General features: G+C 45.6%; 1 protein-coding gene across 1 annotated transcript in view; it reads right to left on the bottom strand.

The window, feature by feature from the left end:
* Positions 1 to 430: 430 nt before the first annotated feature.
* The window catches only part of LOC125435505 (guanylate-binding protein 1-like), a 46,915-nt gene continuing 29,304 nt past the window's right edge, over positions 431 to 18,041 (bottom strand). Inside the window, exons 5-16 of the mRNA XM_048501701.1 lie at positions 16,242 to 16,342; positions 16,011 to 16,106; positions 14,970 to 15,201; positions 12,759 to 12,886; positions 12,343 to 12,452; positions 11,278 to 11,483; positions 8,924 to 9,157; positions 8,140 to 8,420; positions 4,930 to 5,142; positions 3,000 to 3,102; positions 691 to 884; positions 431 to 475 (exon numbers count right to left, since the gene is read on the bottom strand). Coding sequence (XP_048357658.1) covers positions 431 to 475; positions 691 to 884; positions 3,000 to 3,102; positions 4,930 to 5,142; positions 8,140 to 8,420; positions 8,924 to 9,157; positions 11,278 to 11,483; positions 12,343 to 12,452; positions 12,759 to 12,886; positions 14,970 to 15,201; positions 16,011 to 16,106; positions 16,242 to 16,342 — 1,943 coding nt within the window. The remainder of the gene's footprint in view (positions 476 to 690; positions 885 to 2,999; positions 3,103 to 4,929; positions 5,143 to 8,139; positions 8,421 to 8,923; positions 9,158 to 11,277; positions 11,484 to 12,342; positions 12,453 to 12,758; positions 12,887 to 14,969; positions 15,202 to 16,010; positions 16,107 to 16,241; positions 16,343 to 18,041) is intronic.

Consider the following 18,041-nt stretch of genomic DNA (forward strand, 5'->3'; position numbering starts at 1 on the left):
ATTCCCATCAGCCCCTGCCAGCATGGCTAATTGGCCATGCTGGCAGGGGCTGATGGGAATTGTAGTCCATGAACATCTGGAGTGCCAAAGGTTCGCCACCACTGCTCTAACCACTCCACAGACAGACTGGAGAGACCAAGATTCTCTCTACGTCCTCCGTTGGCCCAGAAGAAGTCAATCAAAGAGAAATTTAAGTCCAAGATAATGGTACCAAAACGGTCTCTGAGATGCACCCTGGAGGTGCAGTGATAGAAAATGGGGGTGCATAACTTGTGCTCAAAGGATGTAAATGAACGTATTAAGAAAGCTGGACAATCAAATGTAAGAGGAAGAATGGTATCGGAGAGGAACACAACAGCCAAAGGAAACCTCAGCCATATGAAGGAGAAGATGCTCTTCAAGGAGGTGAAACTAGAGATGGTGCACAAATCTAGGAAAAGACATTCTGGGAATCCTCGACATCAAGCAAAGATCTCTGGGGAGCACCAAGAGAGAAAGATTCTTTTTGCCTGGGGACAGCCTGAAGAGCTGCCACCAGCCAGGGTAGAAGATACGGAGTTAGACAGACCAACAGCCAGATTCTGGATAAGGGACCTTCACAGGATACAAACGTCGCTTATTTGCCATGTTTTCTGACCCGGGTCCTCTGGATAAAGCAGCAGACATACGGAGGCAGGGGATGACCATTACCTGCAGCTTGTGGTGCAATACTCTCTCATATTCCTGCTGCTGCCTCCTGCGGTCCTCCTCCATCCTTTTCAGGAGTTGTTCTTCGTGCGCCTTGTAACTCCGTTGATTCTCTTCAACCATCCGTTGGGTTTGTTCTTTCAACTGTCGTTGTAATTCGGCTTCCCGCTGAGAGGCTGCAGCCCGGGCCTTTTCCACTGTAGGGAAAAAAACCCAAACCAAAACAGTAAGGGCGATTCCGCACATGAGTAAAATAGGTTCGACCCAGTTCCCTGAGAAGGGTACTGACCTAGGTCGAAGCCATTGTTGTCCCCCACTGCAACCAGCTTCATCCCAGCTCGGAGGGCGGAATCATCCTGTGCCTCTTCGCCGCTCCGTTCCGATTGGCTACTGTTCTACGGCCATGTTCCGTCTGTCCCCACACACGTTATAAAAAAAAAACTGCCACAGGAATGGAGGGACGAAGGTAGCGTTTTTTGATTGGCCAGCTGTACGCATGCCCGAAACACTCAGCTGTGATTGGCTGAATGGGGGACTCCTGGCACCAGAGATTCCGCACTTTACTGGAATCTAGCTGAGTTCGAGCGTGGTTCCCTGAAAAAGTAGTAGTTCCCAACTGGAGTCGGAAATTTGACCGTTACACGGGGCGAAGCTGGTACAAAACCACGTCGATCCCAGTGGTTGTGCGGAGCACTTAGGTCGAATGCAGCTCGAACTTAGGTCGATAACCCAAGTGCGGAATCGACCTCAGAGTATTTCTACGGAATTTGTTAAGACCCAAAAGGATCACAAACAGGCCTGCAAGCGTTACAGATCTGGAAACAGCCCCAGACAGAACGGAAAAGGAAGCCTGCTGGATCAGAACAAAGTACATCGTGTCCAGTGTTGTGAGTCCATCAATGACCAGCTTAGACTCCTCTGGGTATCCACAGACAGGGCTCCACAGCAAAGGATGTGAATTTATACCAGGAAAATCCTCGAAAAGGAACATAATTCCATCCCACTCCAATGTATGATTATGGAGTGTAAGGGGTAACAATACTTGCTGGAACCCCAGCCAGAGGAGTACTTTTAGTGGCCCTGTCAGTATCTCTCACTTAGGCCTCGTTTACATATGGAATGGTGGTAGGACTTTTCTCCCTGCTACCTTTCTGATTGCATGAAGATTTTTTCATGACAGGAGCATTCAGAATTGGAATTCACCCCACGCAGTACAATCCGCAACCTCACACTCCGGAATATATAAAAGTTCTGGGAAGAACAAAAGTTCAGGTGCAGCAAGGTACAGGGATTTCAAGACTAGAAGGAATGTACAGTTGTGAGCATGTTCACTAGGTGGCAAGTCCCGTTCAAAGTTGGTGAGGCGTCCCAGCAAATGTGTACAGCGCTGGGCTATGGAGCTACATCTTCCAGAGTATCACAGACTAGACCAGGGGTCGGGAACCTTTTCCCCTCAAAGAGCCATTTGGCTCACCACCAAATTTGGCTCACCACCAAAGAGCCATTTGGCTCACACACACCCCCCACTCGCTCGCCCCCCATCCACTCCCCCGCCGACTTGCTTGCTCGGTCGCTCGCCCTCCCTCCCCCCGCCCGCTCACCCCCCCGCCCGCTCACCTTCTCCGCGGGCTAGAGATGTGCCCGCCCTGCTTCCTGCAGGGCGGGCGAAGAGGGGCCCGGCGGCTCGGCCTGCCCGGCCGCCGGGAGACGCTGGAGAAGGGCCTGTGGACACCATGGAGAACACTGACATCTTTTCTGGCACCCACCAAGTATTGTCGAAGGCTTTCACGGCCGGAATCACTAGGGTGCTGTGTGGTTTCCAGGCTGTATGGCTGTGTTCTAGCCGCATTCTCTCCTGACGTTTCGCCTGCATCTGTGGCTGGCATCTTCTATCAGATCCTCACAGATGCAGGCAAAATGTCAGGAGAGAATGCTGCTAGAACACGGCCATACAGCCCGGAAACCACACAGCAACCCACCAAGTGTTTCTAGCAAATGGGCAGGGTCAGGTATAACTAGCAGGGCTGACTGACCCCTGGAGATTTCATTGGCTGTGCAGATTTTTTAAAACCATTGGCACCACAGCACAAGAATCCTCACCACCTGACTGAAGATAAGCTATGGCAGCCATTTTGTGGGTGGCTCCTCCTGTTGCGGCAGCCATTTTGTGCCAGCTATTTTGCGGCTGTACCCATCCCTAGGTGTCAGCATTCCAGAGGTGCCCCCAAGTCTGGAAAAGGTTGGGAGCCCCTGGGTGAACACAACAGTCTGTCAAAGAAACAGGATTTCAAGGCACACAAAGCCCTCCAAACCTTCAATCTGCTTCTGCCTCTCTGTGAGGTTTCGGTCAGCTTGCAGAATGGATTGGGCTGCTGTCTCCTTGGATTTCAGGAATTCTTGCAGGGCCACTGAAGCCTTGAGTGGAACAGGAAGAGAGTGAGATAGTTCATTTTAGTTTGTGCTCCTATTCCAGGCAAGCTGGACTCCGTAAACGTCTGTATGTAACCGAGAGTCGACTAGGAGAGCAAAAGAGTTGGGATATTTCCATGTAAGAGGAAAAAAAGGTGCAATTCTCCCAGATCTGTTGGAGAGCCTGAAATTGTGGGTAGTTCACCTCAGAAGGACTCCAAGTTTGTTATTAACTATATATTGCTATTCCTGGGCTGTGTTGGAACCCCTGAAGAGAAGAACAGGGGTCAGTGCTATCAGTCACAGACCAGGAAAGGGATTTAGGCGTCTTAGTTGATAGTTCCATGGGAGTGTCGACTCAATGCATGGCAGCTGTGAAAAAGGCAAACTCTATGCTGGGGATCATTAGGAAAGGAATTGATAATAAAACTGCAAAGATTGTTATGCCCTTATATAAAGCAGTGGTGCGACCGCACTTGGAGTACTGTGTCCAGTTCTGGTCGCCACATCTCAAAAAGGATATTGAGGAGATAGAAAAAGTGCAGAGAAGGGCAACAAGGATGATTGAGGGACTGGAGCACCTTCCCTATGAGGAGAGGCTGCAGCGTTTGGGACTCTTTAGTTTGGAGAGGAGACGGCTGAGGGGAGATATGATTGAAGTCTACAAAATTATGCATGGGGTAGAAAATGTTGACAGAGAGAAATTTTTCTCTCTTTCTCACAATACTAGAACCAGGGGGCATACACTGAAAATGCTGGGGGGAAGAATTAGAACTAATAAAAGGAAACACTTCTTCACGCAACGTGTGATTGGTGTTTGGAATATGCTGCCACAGGAGGTGGTGATGGCCACTAACCTGGATAGCTTTAAAAGGGGCTTGGACAGATTTATGGAGGAGAAGTCGATTTATGGCTACCAATCTTGATCCTCTTTGATCTGAGATTGCAAATGCCTTAGCAGACCAGGTGATCGGGAGCAACAGCCGCAGAAGGCCATTGCGTTCACATCCTGCATGTGAGCTCCCAAAGGCACCTGGTGGGCCACTGCGAGTAGCAGAATGCTGGACTAGATGGACTCTGGTCTGATCCAGCTGGCTTGTTCTTATGTTCTTATGTTCTTATCAGTTAGCTCAGCAAAGGCAAAGCTGCAAAGTCTGTCTATCTCTAAGGGACTCAGCTAGACAAAAGCCAGAAAGCGATTGTGACTCTGCTAGTCTGTTTGAGCACAACAGGCCTGAACCACTGTATGTTAATTATTGTTTTCTATGTTAGATTTACGGTTCTGTGTGTTATTTCTTAACGAACGAACGAACGAACGAACGAACGAACGAACGAACGAACGAACGAGTTGGAAAATGGTTTACTGTAATTTTTGTGTTTTGTGTGGCACACGGTGGGATTACACTGTCAAAAAGTGAACTCTTCTAGTTTCAATTGAGAATAATATCCCTCTTAGAATGAGAGACAAACGTGATGTAGTGGTTAAGAGAAGGTGGGTTCTAATCTGGAAAACCGGGTTTGACTCCCCACTCCTCCACCTGAGTGGCAAAGGCTTATCTGGTGAGCCAGGTGTGTTTCCACACTCCTACATTCCTGCTGGGTGACCTCGGGCTAGTCACAGTTCTTCAGAACTCTCTCAGCCCCACCTGCCTCATAAGGTGTCTGTAGTGGGGAGAGGAAGGGAAAGGAGCTTTTAAGCCACCTTGAATTTCCTTACAGGAGAGAAGGATGGGGTATAAATCCTACTCCTACTCCTCCTTCCATATACACTCTCAGACTCCCTGTGCATACCAGAGCCCAATGGAGGTAACAAGAGGTTATAGGCCTACTCACCATTAGTCCTTTCTGAGGTGTCAGGTGATACTTCTCCACTGCTTTCCTCTGGTCCTCCAGGAAACATTGGTAGCCACCTGGTACCGCGTAGCTCCCATCACAGATTTTCTTCTCCAGATGTTGAAACAGCTCCAACAGCACAGCCTGGCAGCGGTCCAAGGATCCCTGCTCATTGCGGCTGCAAATTTCCTCAAGCTTGGTTTGGATCTGGTACTAAGGGCGGAAAGGGAGAAAGAACTCACAGTGGATGCTCTATGACATAGGTGTCAAACTCGCGGCCCTCCAGATGTTATGGACCACAGTTCCCATCATCCCCTGCCAACATCATGCTGAGAGGGAATGATAGGAACTGTAGTCCGTAACATCTGGAGGGCCGCGAGTTTGACACCTGTGCTCTATGACAAAGAAAAGATGCTACATCCAGAGCTGTGCCTTCCCTTCCTCACATGGATTTCTACCTGGGAGGTTTTCTTCTGCCGACATCATCAAACATCATCAAATATCATCAGGAAAGTTAGTACTTCTTTAATAAGGCACCAACTTTCCTGGAATGAAACCCAGAAGTGAAGTGAAACACAGACGCGGAAAACTAGAGAAGCAGGTCTGAAATAAGTTAGTTTCTTTTATTCTCATCCTGTGGAAAATAGAAGTAAAAGCCTACTCTAGAAGTCTATTAAACAACTAGTCTCTGGGAGGGGGAGGGGTGCAACTTTGAGATATAATATGTGTGTTCTAGGTCCTTAAAAAAAATTTTCTGGCATGGGAGTCAGTGTGGCAGCAGAGCAGAACAAAGAAAGTTTCAACAAAAAGGACTAAAGTACTAACAAATACAAACACCAAGACAGTTTCAACAAAAAGGAAGAGAGTAGGAAAATCTAGGATATCTAACGTCCTATTTAGGTATTGAACTAGCTCACAGTCCTGAAGGTGGTCTTGTGTTGCTACAATCCAAGAAAATAGGAGAGCTTGTAAAAACATGTGGTGTAACAGATGCTAAAACATTTGATACTCCTATGTCTGTTGATTTTCTTAAAACTGAATGTGATGTTTTATTTGACAAACCTGATCTTTTTCGTTCTGTAATTGGAAGTCTTTTGTTTTTGAGTAATTGGACAAGATTAGATATTGCTTATGCAGTAAGTGTTTTAAGTAGAAGAGTTTCTAAACCAACGTTACGTGACTGGCAATGTGTCAAAAGAGTTGTCAGATATTTAAAAGGAACAAGCAATAAAGGTTTATTGATTTGTCCTGATGACAGTAATATCCTATCTGCAGTAGCCGATAGCTCTTTTGCAGAAGAGAATGACAGAAAGTCATGTTCTGGGTTTTTAATTAAATATGCAAACTCTGTCATTAGCTGGAAAGCTAGAAAACAGAACACAATAGCACTGTCAACTGCAGAAGCCGAGTTCTGTTCACTGTCTGAAACTTGTTCAGAACTTTTATGGACTCAACAACTGTTAACTGATCTGAATGCAATGTATGAAAAGCCTGTGAAAATCCTAGAAGATTCCCAAACTTGCATTCATATGGCTAATATGGAAAGCATGAAAGCAAGAACCAAATACATAGCAGTTAAATACCAAAATGTCAGAGAGTTAGTTCAGAAAGGTGACATTAAATTAGAGTATGTGCCTACGGAACGTAACTGTGCAGACATCTTGACCAAAGCAGGTACTTTACACAAGTATAGAAACCTATTACCTGAACTTGGTATTGTGACTGTATCCAGTGTGTTGCATGATGTGTGATGTAACCATTTAATATGTATTGTAAATGTTTTGTAAATAGATAATCTGTACCCAAGATGAGAAGAGGTGTCAGGGAATCAAAATAAAGAGGTGTGCATCTTGTGCACAGATCATGAAGATCTAGATGACAGCACCTGTCAGCCAGGGTCAGTTGGCAAAAGCCTGGTGTAACTGAATCAAACCAGTCTGATCCGGTGCTGTGGCCTTCACTGTGATTGGGCAGTGATTGTATAATAGTAGAGCACTATCTATGCACATTGTGCTGTTAGGGTTATATGTTTACTGCGAAGCATGCTGCCGGTTTGTTTTCTGATGTTCACTTGTATATAGCTCGCACCTGTAAGTAAAATTCCTTCGTTGAAGTGAAGCTACTGTGTGGTGGAGTTATTCGTCTGCTGTGCCAAGCCGTCTTCAACTGCACTTATCTTTTCTGGTAACGCACCTTTCCGCTGATAAAACGCACGCTCTGTCAATAAAACCTGGCTACCAGTACTAAAAACCACCAAAGCCCAAAACCAGAGACATTCAAATGCAACTACAAATGAACATAGGCTAATGTATAAAGCCCTGAAACATTGAAGTCTTTCAGGGTGCGATAGCCCCCACCAACCCTGATAACGCCAGACTGAAAATTACAAGAACATGGAACAGTATATCTCCACCCAAATGTGAGAACTGGGGAAAAAAATTATTTATGAACTGTGACAAATTGATATGGATTTTGAGAGACAATCCTGGAAAAATCTGAAGAAACTTGGCAAGCTTATCACAGTTATATAGATACACTGATGTAAAATTTTGAATTAGAATTAAAAGCTTGTTTACAGGCATTGAACTACTTGCATGAACTGGAGGAGTCTAATAACATATTATACCAACATAGAAAACCTTTATAAAAAGTAAAAGCCTGAGAAGACATCAGGTAGCAAAACCTCTTGTCTTTCCTTAGATTGGATAAAATGCAATACGTAAAACGAACCTATACGTGAATAACATCAACACCTTCAACTGTGACGTTCTTCTATATTGTTGGTACTTGATAAAACTTTGGTAAACTTAATTTTTTTTCAAGATCATGTATATGTGAACTGACTAAATAGTTAAAATTATTTACCTTTCTTTTTTTTCAATTACTGAAATAATTACTTTGCACGTGTATTGAAAACCTTTTAAAAATTCTTTCCGTACTATTTTAACTGCAAAATAAAGATTAATTTTTTAAAAATCCTGATAACGCCCAAAAGGCTCACACTGAATACAGAAATGTTGGAAGCCATTGCCTAGGGCCAGGGGTCTGCAACCTGCAGCTCTCCAGATGTTCATGGACTACAATTGGCATGGCCATGCTGGCAGGGGCTGATGGGAATTGTAGTCCATGAACATCTGGAGAGCCGCAGGTTGCAGACCTCTGGCCTAGGCGAACAGCCCTGTTCCTATTATGGATATATAGACCTTCTACCTTCAGCTGTTTCTGGTGCTCTTGGCCCTCATCCTTGAAAGCCCGGTCCAGAAACACTTGGATGGCCTCTTTCTCGCACTCTGAATGGACTTGCAAGAGCTCTTCAATTATCTCAGTTGGCAGCGTCAACCGAAGTTCCATCATGTCCTCATAGCGTTTTACACCATCGTTCACAGCTGCCACGTTCTCAATCTGGGACAAAGCAAGCACCGCGTTCTCTATGCAAGGGATGGCCCCGCTGCGGATGGTGTCCACGTAGGTCACGGCAAAGTGCCCCAGCACTACGAAGGAAAAGGGAGAATGCTTATGAGAAGCTTTCAAAAGCCCTGCCTCAGCAGCCCCAATGTGAAGTCTGTGGGCTCCATAGCGCCTGCTGACCCCTTTCCTGGTGCCCCCCAAGTTTTTTTTAGAAAGGGAGCAAGTTGCCCAGCAAGAAATCTAATCGGATGTGCAGAGTTTTAAAACACTGCTTTGCCAGGAGCTGCCACAACAGAAAGATCTTCCCTGTGGGACTGAAGGTAAACTGCAGCAGCCATTTTATAGCTGACTCCGCCTACTGCAGCAGCCATTTTATAGCTGACTCCGCCTACTGCAGCAGCCATGTTATAGCTGTTCCAACTATGCTATGCCAGAAGTCCAAAGGTGCCCAAAGCCTTAAAAAAAGATGTGGCCTCTTCTTGCCACCATTCATCCATCAGAGTCTATATTCCAGCCCCCTTCCCTCCCCCCCGGTCTGGGATATATCCTGGCCGTTTTCACCACAACCGTTTCTGCTTCTACTTACTCATCCCTGTCACTGTGTGACCCCCTGGGATCACTTTGACCGGAGCAGTCTCAAAAACGTAGTCCCGAAACCGGTGTGCCTCTCCTATGAAGTCAGGGTTTAGCTTCCTCTCAGGCAAATCCTCCAGATGCACCAACTCTTGTCGCGTGGCCGGGCGGTCGAAAACAAAGCACTTGCGGCTGGGGAAGTATTCACGGATATACTTCTTGGCAAAGTCTAGCTTTTCAGGTAAACCTGTGAGAGAAACATAGGCATAATCTATCCATTGACTTTACCTTGTGGGATGATATAACATTCCCAGTTCCCTGCATCAAGGCCACAACAAAATCTACTGAGCAGACACAGCTAAGACACATCAGTGCCTGAGACAGAGAATTCAAATTTCCACCCCACAAAGTGATGGAAATTTAATTTAGAAAACTACATCACTGATAACCTGCAGCCATTTTAATATATCCTAGTACAGTGTTGGCGATCCTCTGACACGTGCGTCAAAAGTGACACTACAATATCTATCTATCTATCTATCTATCTATCTATCTATCTATCTATCTATCTATCTATCTATCTATCTATCTATCTATCTATCTATCTATCTATCTATCTATCTATCGTCTCATGGGCTTTGCATGGGACTCCGGTGATGATATATGTTTCATTTTGGGGGACACGCAACCATTCACCAACACCTGACAACAACTGAGTTTGTTTTACTCGTATTTCATTTGTGTAACTATGTTATGTTTCTTTTTATAATACCACAAGATTGGACTGTATTTTAAAAAAATAAATGAACATGTAAAGAATTGTTTTTGTTTGTTCAGGAGGTGGGGGTGACACACGAGCAAAGTCAAGTTAGGCATTTTCCTAATTTTTGACACACTGAGCCCAAAAGGTTCACCATCCCTCTCCTAGAACCAGCTACTTGAGGTTGAATCCTCACCACACTTAGTGGTAGAATCAGTTTTGAGATCCATCCACTTTCATTTTCCCCTTTCCACTAAGTGCACATTTGTTAGGAATTGCCTACCCTTTTAAAAATGCATTTTTTTAAAAAAAGGTAATTATTCTAAATCAAGGGTCTGCAAACTGCAGCTCTCCAGATGTTCATGAATTACAATTCCCATCAGCCCTGCCAGCATAGCCAATTGGCCATGCTGGCAGGGGCTGATGGGAATTGTAGTCCATTAACATCTGGAGAGCTGCAGTTTGCAGACCCCTGGTCTGGTCTATTGCTGATCTAAAGAGTTTCTTGTCATCCTAAAGACTTCTGGAACAATCCCAAACTTCATCTAATATCCTAAGGATGACTTCATTATTTAAATATGCCAGAAAGTCAGCGTCTATAAGGAAAATGAGCAACCACAATGCAGTCATTTCCATACATGGGTCTTTTTGGACGAGATGTGATCATTTTTCAGGCTGCTATGAATCTATGGCCCATATGTGGATTCTGCACACACGGTTCACACCAGAAGTAGTTTAATTTGGCAGTAATAAATGTCTTTTCTGCATTGCTGACACAGTGGAGAATAAACTACGCCTGGGCTCTTGCCAGCATCCCAACTGATCAAGATGAAATATTTTACTGCGACGTCGTTGGAGTTCTGTTGTTTAGGAGGGCTGGTACAACCACACCCAGGACGACTGAAACGTGCGTACTCTCCTACACTCTGATCTGAGGTAAGTATGTTTGGATTTAGCCTACATGTCACTCTTCAGGTTAAGAACATAAGAACATAAGAACAAGCCAGCTGGATCAGATCAGAGTCCATCTAGTCCAGCATTCAGCTACTCGCAGTGGCCCACCAGGTGCCTTTGGGAGCTCACATGCAGGATGTGAAAGCAAGGGTCTTCTGCTGCTGCTGCTCCTGAGCACCTGGTCTGCTAAGGCATTTGCAATCTCAGATCAAGGAGGATCAAGATTGGGAGCCATAGATCGACTTCTCCTCCATAAATCTGTCCAAGCCTCTTTTAAAGCTATCCAGGTTAGTGGCCATGACCACCTCCTGTGGCAGCATATTCCAAACACCAACCACACGTTGTGTGAAGAAGTGTTTCCTTTTATTAGTCCTAATTCTTCCCCCCAGCATTTTCAATGGATGCCCCCTGGTTCTAGTATTGTGAGAAAGAGAGAAAAATTTCTCTCTGTCAACATTTTCTACCCCATGCATAATTTTATAGACTTCAATCATATCCCCCCTCAGCCGTCTCCTCTCCAAACTAAAGAGTCCCAAACGCTGCAGCCTCTCCTCATAAGGAAGGTGCTCCAGTCCCTCAATCATCCTCAACCAAGGTTGAAGCAATAAGGCCCAGCCCATTAAGGCTGTTCCTGCATCAGCTCTCCAAAGTACCTGCTTTCCTCCGCAAGGCATTCTCCAGGTACTCATCGGCGGAGATGTGGTGTCCGTCCAACTCCAGTTGCAGGGTGAAATCGCGCACAGCCCAGATGAAAATGGGAAAGAACCAGACAAAGTCGTCAGGAATCACATCGTCTTCCTCACAGTTCTCCTTGGCCGAAGTCTTGACCTTAATACGTTCAGTCAGTTCTGAAACATAGCTGGAACCGGGCTAAGGAAATTCGGAGGCCATTTCCCCAGAATGGGCTGATAACTTCTCAACCGACCGGCAACCAATGAGCTGTTGTCGCTCGATCTCATAGGAACATTTGATACAGTCCATCATGACCATTTGACCCACAACCTCACCATTTCCAAGGTCTGAGGGAAAAAACTCTGTTGTTGTTGACCTTGTTCCTCTGGAACAGGGACCTGCAACCTGCAGCTCTCCAGATGTTCATGGACTACAAATCCCATCAGCCCCTGCCAGCACGGCCAATTGACCATGCTGGCAGGGGCTGATGGGAATTGTAGTCCATGTTTATGTTGTTTTGATTTGCTGTCCTGGAGTACAGCCATATTGTGAGCCACCTCGAGCCCTTCGGGGATGAGGCGGCCTATAAGTTTGTTTGTTTAATTAATTAATTAATTAATTAATTAATTAATTAATGATGAACATCTGGAGAGCCACAGGTTGCAGATCCCTGCTCTGGAACAAAGGACAGAGGTTAATGTATGGGGGAGGTTTGTCCTCTTACCACCCTGTTGATTTCAGGGTGCCAAAAGGGAGCAATCCTATTTTCAATGATCTATATTTTAACTAGAGATATACTGATTATTGGATAGTTTTTATTTTATCATGTGTTTTAGTTTCATTTCTTCTGTTGCTTGGTTGTCTAGCATACCGACATTTTACCTCTTATTATTCCATATTTCAAATGAGTTCAGGAATCATGCACATAAACCGTCACACCAAAGTCGAGATAGGAAGGACCACCATGTTTCTTTAACTCCTGGTTCAGCCAGCAACGCAGGAAAGCTAGAGCGGATCCAGATTCCTGGGTTTTCCAAGAAGGATACTGTAGTTTCTCCAAAGCAAACTGGTCGATGGTGCCCATGCTGTTGTACACAAAGGCGCTACTAAGCAGAACAGAGAGGGCAAACACCCAGGAGTCGTTCTCAGTGTTACTCTGCAAGGAGGAGATACAGATACTTAGCACCAAACACTGGGGTTTTGGTGGGAAAGTGTATCTAGGGCATAGGTGTCAAACTTGCGGCCCTCCAGATGTTTTGGACTACAGTTCCCATCATCCCCTGTCAGCATCATGCTCACAGGGGATGATGGGAACTGTAGTCCGTAACATCTGGAGGGCCGTGAGTTTGACACCTGTGATCTAGTGTCCCACCATACATGGAATGGGCAACTCTGTCGCCACTGCCATATCTGGGGTGATTTGCAAGAGTCCCCCAACACTTTACAGACTGTCTGGATTTACCTTCTCCACGTCACCCAGTCCTTCTGTGTCCAATAGCACCAGCGTGTGGCCAGGTTTTTGGGGGTGAGGCCGGCACCACATCCAGATGCCCTTGGTGTTTGCTTGCACTGTGGCACCCAGAGAAAATCCTGGAGGAGGGAGCAGAGACAGCAAGGAAGTGAAGCCGAGCATCCTAATGAGCAGCAGTTTTACCAGGCGTGACAAGGCAACGGAATATTCACCACCTAACATTCTGCCCCTACAGACCTGTTCTGCGCTGGAATGCTCCCCTCTGTTCTGAGGCAAACCCCACCCCCCAAGTTTTGACCAGGAAGTTTGAAAATAGCCCATTTTTATGCTTCCTTTTTAGTCAGTGCGTTTTGGCATACGAGTCATTCCAAATTTCAGTTTTCTGGGAGGCCTGAAAGTACTCAATGAGGTTTTGAGGAAAATGATATCTAAATGCTTCCTTTTTACACTAGAAACCAGGACGTCTTGGACTATGGATGTACCAAATTTCAGCCTTCTTGGGGTGCTGTGTGGTTTCCGGGCTGTATGGCCGTATTCTAGGAGCATTTTCTCCTGACGTTTCGCCTGCATCAGTGGCTGGCATCTTCCCAGCATCCTCTGAAGATGCCAACCACAGAAGCAGGTGAAACATCAGGAGAAAATGCTACTAGAACACAGCCATACAGCCCGGAAACCACACAGCACCCCAGTGATTCCGGCCGTGAAAGCCTTCGACAATACATTCAGCTTTCTTGTCACTGAAGTCCCTTAACCCCACTACGATGCGGCTGAAGTCCCTGCCCCTCCATGATGTGACTGGCCTCCACGCGGGCCAGGGTTTTTAATGCCCTGGCCCCTGCCTGGTAGAACGCTCTTCCTCCAGCAGTTAGGGCCCTGCGGGACCTTGGAGAGTTTCGCAGGGCCTGCAAAACTATGCTGTTCCACTGGGCTTTTGGGGGGGCCGGCCGCTGACCCGGCCCCTCTTATTGCCCTGTGCACTGGCTGTGCATTTGACCATCTGCCAGCCCCCTCCCAGGATTTGATCACTGGGGTGTGATGCCAGATGTCTCTTGTTATTAATTATTAATTATTTATTGAAGGTTACTGCTGCTATAGTTTTAAGGTTTTGTATTATTTTTAACTGGGATTATTCGATTGGTTTTTACTGTGTTTGTTGTTGTACTGTTGTACACCGCCCTGAGCCCTTCGGGGGGTAGGGCGGTTTATCAAATCGAATAAATAAATAAATAAACCATTTTGATAGCTCTGATATAAGCCCCAAGAATCTCCATACAAAAAATAAGCTAATTAGATGTGCCTTCCAGCACACAGTCTCCAAGGTATGGGAAACACAGGTACTAGATATATATAAAACATATATGTAGGACAGAGTTGAAAGAGATCTCAAGGGCAATTCTGTCCTACCTCCTGCCACGCAGGAACACACAATCAAAACACTGATTAAACACGTTACTAGAGGAACACACATAGAACATATCTATAAAGCTACACACTTCATTTTAAATCTACAGTTTAAGAAGCACCATAGGCACCTGCTTGTTTTGAAAATAATAAGGATACACTTCAGTGTGAGAATGCAATAGTTTTCTGCACCTGGTATGGTAGAGATTAAAAGAGATTATTTAGTGGTCAAGAACAATATTGTATCTCCTTAATTAGGATAATACCCAGCTCCCTGGACTTGGAACTGCAAATCAAAGCTTAATTAGAGTAGTACCAAAGATATAGGGAGTTAACCTGTATAGCTAGGTATGGGATGATGAATTGCAAACGGATAAGTTTAAAGGCAAAGAAAAGGTAAACCGTAAAAATAATTGGGAGAAATCAACAAGAGTACGAAATTAATTTGTCAGAACCCATCACAGAAATGAGGATTTCATGTACGACCACTCAGAAAAGAATACAGTATTTAATACAAGCAAGCTTTTTCTATAAAAGAAAGAATGTTTGTTTTGTATTTGGAATGCTGGTCCTTTGTACCTAGTTCCCTTGCTTAAGGAATAAAGGTGTGTTTACTCTTGGTCTCACCCATGGGCTCTTGATTGGTTGGAGATTCATGGGATACAATTGCACAACGCAGGTATTCTATGGGGAATACACTGGGCTATTCCTACAGCAAGGGAAACGCAGGAGCATTCAAGATAGGGGCATCTGCGACAGAGCCAACGTCTCTATGAGCGCAAATATGTCACACAGTCTCACCTCCTCTATCCTTTCCTGCCAGCTTGTTCATGAGGTAAGACTTGCCAGTGCGGTACAGCCCCACAATAGCCACCACCACCACCGGTTGATTGATCTTCTGTAAGAGCTGGAGGGCTTCTTGGTTGACCCGCAGCTTGTCACCCAGATTGTTCTCAATCAAACACATCGGTTCCTGCATGTCATTTGGCTGAACCATTTTAGGAGAAGCCTGAGAGGATGGTGGCGGAAGAACCTGAAAAACAGAACCCGGGTTCTGTAGGCAGGAAGGTGCGAGTTTGAAGCTTCGTGGATGCCAGAGTATCTGGAAGGTTCATGCAGGCTCAACAGGCACACAATTAGACAGCCTTGTGGTGGAAGTGATGGAAGATTGCTTGAAGGCCTGGTCACATGACCAAATGGGCTGCCATTGGCCAAACCACGACAGCAGCCAGAGTAGAGTGGGAGAGGAGTGTTACTGAGTGAAAAAAAAAACCTAGGTGCTGCCCGTACTATCATCAAGAAATGTTTGGAGTCATGGGGCTCCTATCACATAGTCCAGTGGTGACCAACCTATGGCATTCCAGATGTTCATGGACTACAATTCCCATCAGCCCCTGCCAGCTTGGCCAATTGGGAATTGTAGTCCATGAACATCTGGTGAGCCGTAGGTTGGCCACCCCTGACATAGTCCGTTTCGCTAGTGTTTTGTTGGGAAAGTTGTAGGGAAAGCTCCCAGCTGCAGCTGTAAGATTGTGGGTTCAGTTCCCAACATCCCCTTTACAGGACCTGAGGGACCAAAGTGAGGATGTCTTACATTAAACACATGAGATTTTTTTTCTCTTGGCACAAAGATCATGGGCAAAGGGCCACCCAAGAGATTTCCTCGGGGCAATCCGTCACAAACACTGCCACAAGGTGAGAAAAAATAAACACAGCAATCCTAGAGGAGAGTCGCTATATCAAACCCATTTCTCCCATATAATATAGCTGTCTAAAGTCAGCCCAACTCAATACAGGAGAGCACCTTCACTTGCAAATCCTTGTAGGGCAGATATCACTTACCCTGGGAGGCAGTTGAGGGATGCTGAGCGTCTCTTTCCTCTCTGGGGGTGTTCTGGGAGGATCTATCATGGGCTCATTGAAACTCTGGTAATTTTCCTGTAACAAGAAAAAACAGTTTGGATTCCCAACCCTATCTCCCCTGAAGGGCATTTCCTGATATTGTTGTGGTTGTATGACTCAGTAAATATGATGCCAGGCCTACAACTATGCCCAAATCCATCCTGCCCTTACCCAAGAGGATGGTTCCTCCTGGCCACAACAGCTCTCGTTGAGCAGGATCGGTTCGTGCCGAGACAACACATCCACAAATCTTTCCAACATGTCAGACCAATCTGTAAAACACAATCCATCACCATCGCAAACTGCACAGGGACCAGTGGATTCCTCAAAATAACCTTTAGCATTCTGGTTTTTAACCTGCTGCACCAATGCAGGTTGGCAACTGACCGGTCTCCTGTTCTGCCTTTAACAGCAACTTGATCTGAAGAAACCAACAGGTTATTATTCTTTCATTTTGTTTACTATCACCTCTGTCAGTTCTTTAGCTGGTTTTGGCCTTTCATTGCAATTTGAGCCCCACCCAGAGGCTGTAGAAGAAGAAGAGGAGTTTGGATTTATATCCCCCCTTTCTCTCCTGCAGGAGACTCAAAGGGGCTGACAATCTCCTTGCCCTTCCCCCCTCACAACAAACACCCTGTGAGGTAGGTGGGGCTGAGAGAGCTCCGAGAAGCTGTGACTAGCCCAAGGTCACCCAGCTGGCGTGTGTGGGAGTGCACAGGCTAATCTGAATTCCCCAGATAAGCCTCCACAGCTCAGGCGGCAGAGCTGGGAATCAAACCCGGTTCCTCCAGATTAGATACATGAGCTCTTAACCTCCTACGCCACTGCTGCTCCAGTATTTGTGCGGATCCTAGCAGGGCTGCCTTTTGAATCTGATAAGAGGTTGATTTTGTCAATTCGAAGGTGTTTCAAAGTGCTGCTCTAGTGTTTTCAGAATAGCGCCCAGGGTGCCAATTACCATTGGGACAACCTCAGGTGGTTTGTGCCATAGTCACTGAATCTGTATCTTCACATCGTGATATTAAGCTTTTATTATTATTTTATTATATTTATACTCCAACCTTCCCAACCAGGTTCAAAGCAGCTTACAACCCGCAGAATAATGCTGGAAATACAGTATAAAACTAAGTACTAGAATAGTACAAAATTTAAAATCCACAGATGAGAACTTTTAAATTTAAACAAAAAACCCAAGCCTGCAACATTAGATCACTTCCCCTCCTGACAAAGTTCAGCTTCCAAATTGTTTGGGGAGGGGTAAATAAGTGGGGGAGGGCACACAATTTAAGGTGCACGTGTCGGAAATGGGGAGACCAGCAAAATGAAAAGTTGGGCAGCGGGTGGCCTCAACCCACCTCAACTCAAGTCGATGCTTCACCTGGCATGGAAATAAGCTATATTGCCCTCGGATGTCTAAATGTCAAGTTATTGCTGCATAGAAGCAGGAGATAGACACATTTGTAAGTCACTTTGGGGGATCCTCTGAAGAGGGAACACAATCCCCGCAGGGACGCACATTTTTTATTTATTTATTTATTTATTATATTTATATACCGCCCTCCCCCGGAGGGCTCAGGGCGGTGAACAACAAACATAAATAGAGCACAATAAAATCAAAGACCAAAATCAGTTAAATATTAATTAATTTGGCTCTATATAAGATAAACCCCACCCCATTAAAACGCAGCACACTAAATCAGCATAACACATGGCACCTACAATCAAGTCTCCTAAAAGAGAGAGAGGGAAGGGGGACGGCAGGATCCACTGATGTTATAAAGGAGCGGGGGTTGCATTATGCTGAACCAGATCACTGGAGGTCTGATGCTGGTCTTTTAAAACTGGAGATGTCGAGAACTGAACTTGAGACCTTCGACATTCAAGGCAGAGGTTCTCCCACAGAGCCAAAGCCCCTCCCCATGGCCAGAGCAGTAAAAGCCCTGCGGGGAGAGGGCGGGATATAAATTGAAA

This window comes from Sphaerodactylus townsendi, linkage group LG06 (assembly GCF_021028975.2).
Source record: "Sphaerodactylus townsendi isolate TG3544 linkage group LG06, MPM_Stown_v2.3, whole genome shotgun sequence".
In the NCBI taxonomy this organism is placed as follows: domain Eukaryota; kingdom Metazoa; phylum Chordata; class Lepidosauria; order Squamata; family Sphaerodactylidae; genus Sphaerodactylus; species Sphaerodactylus townsendi.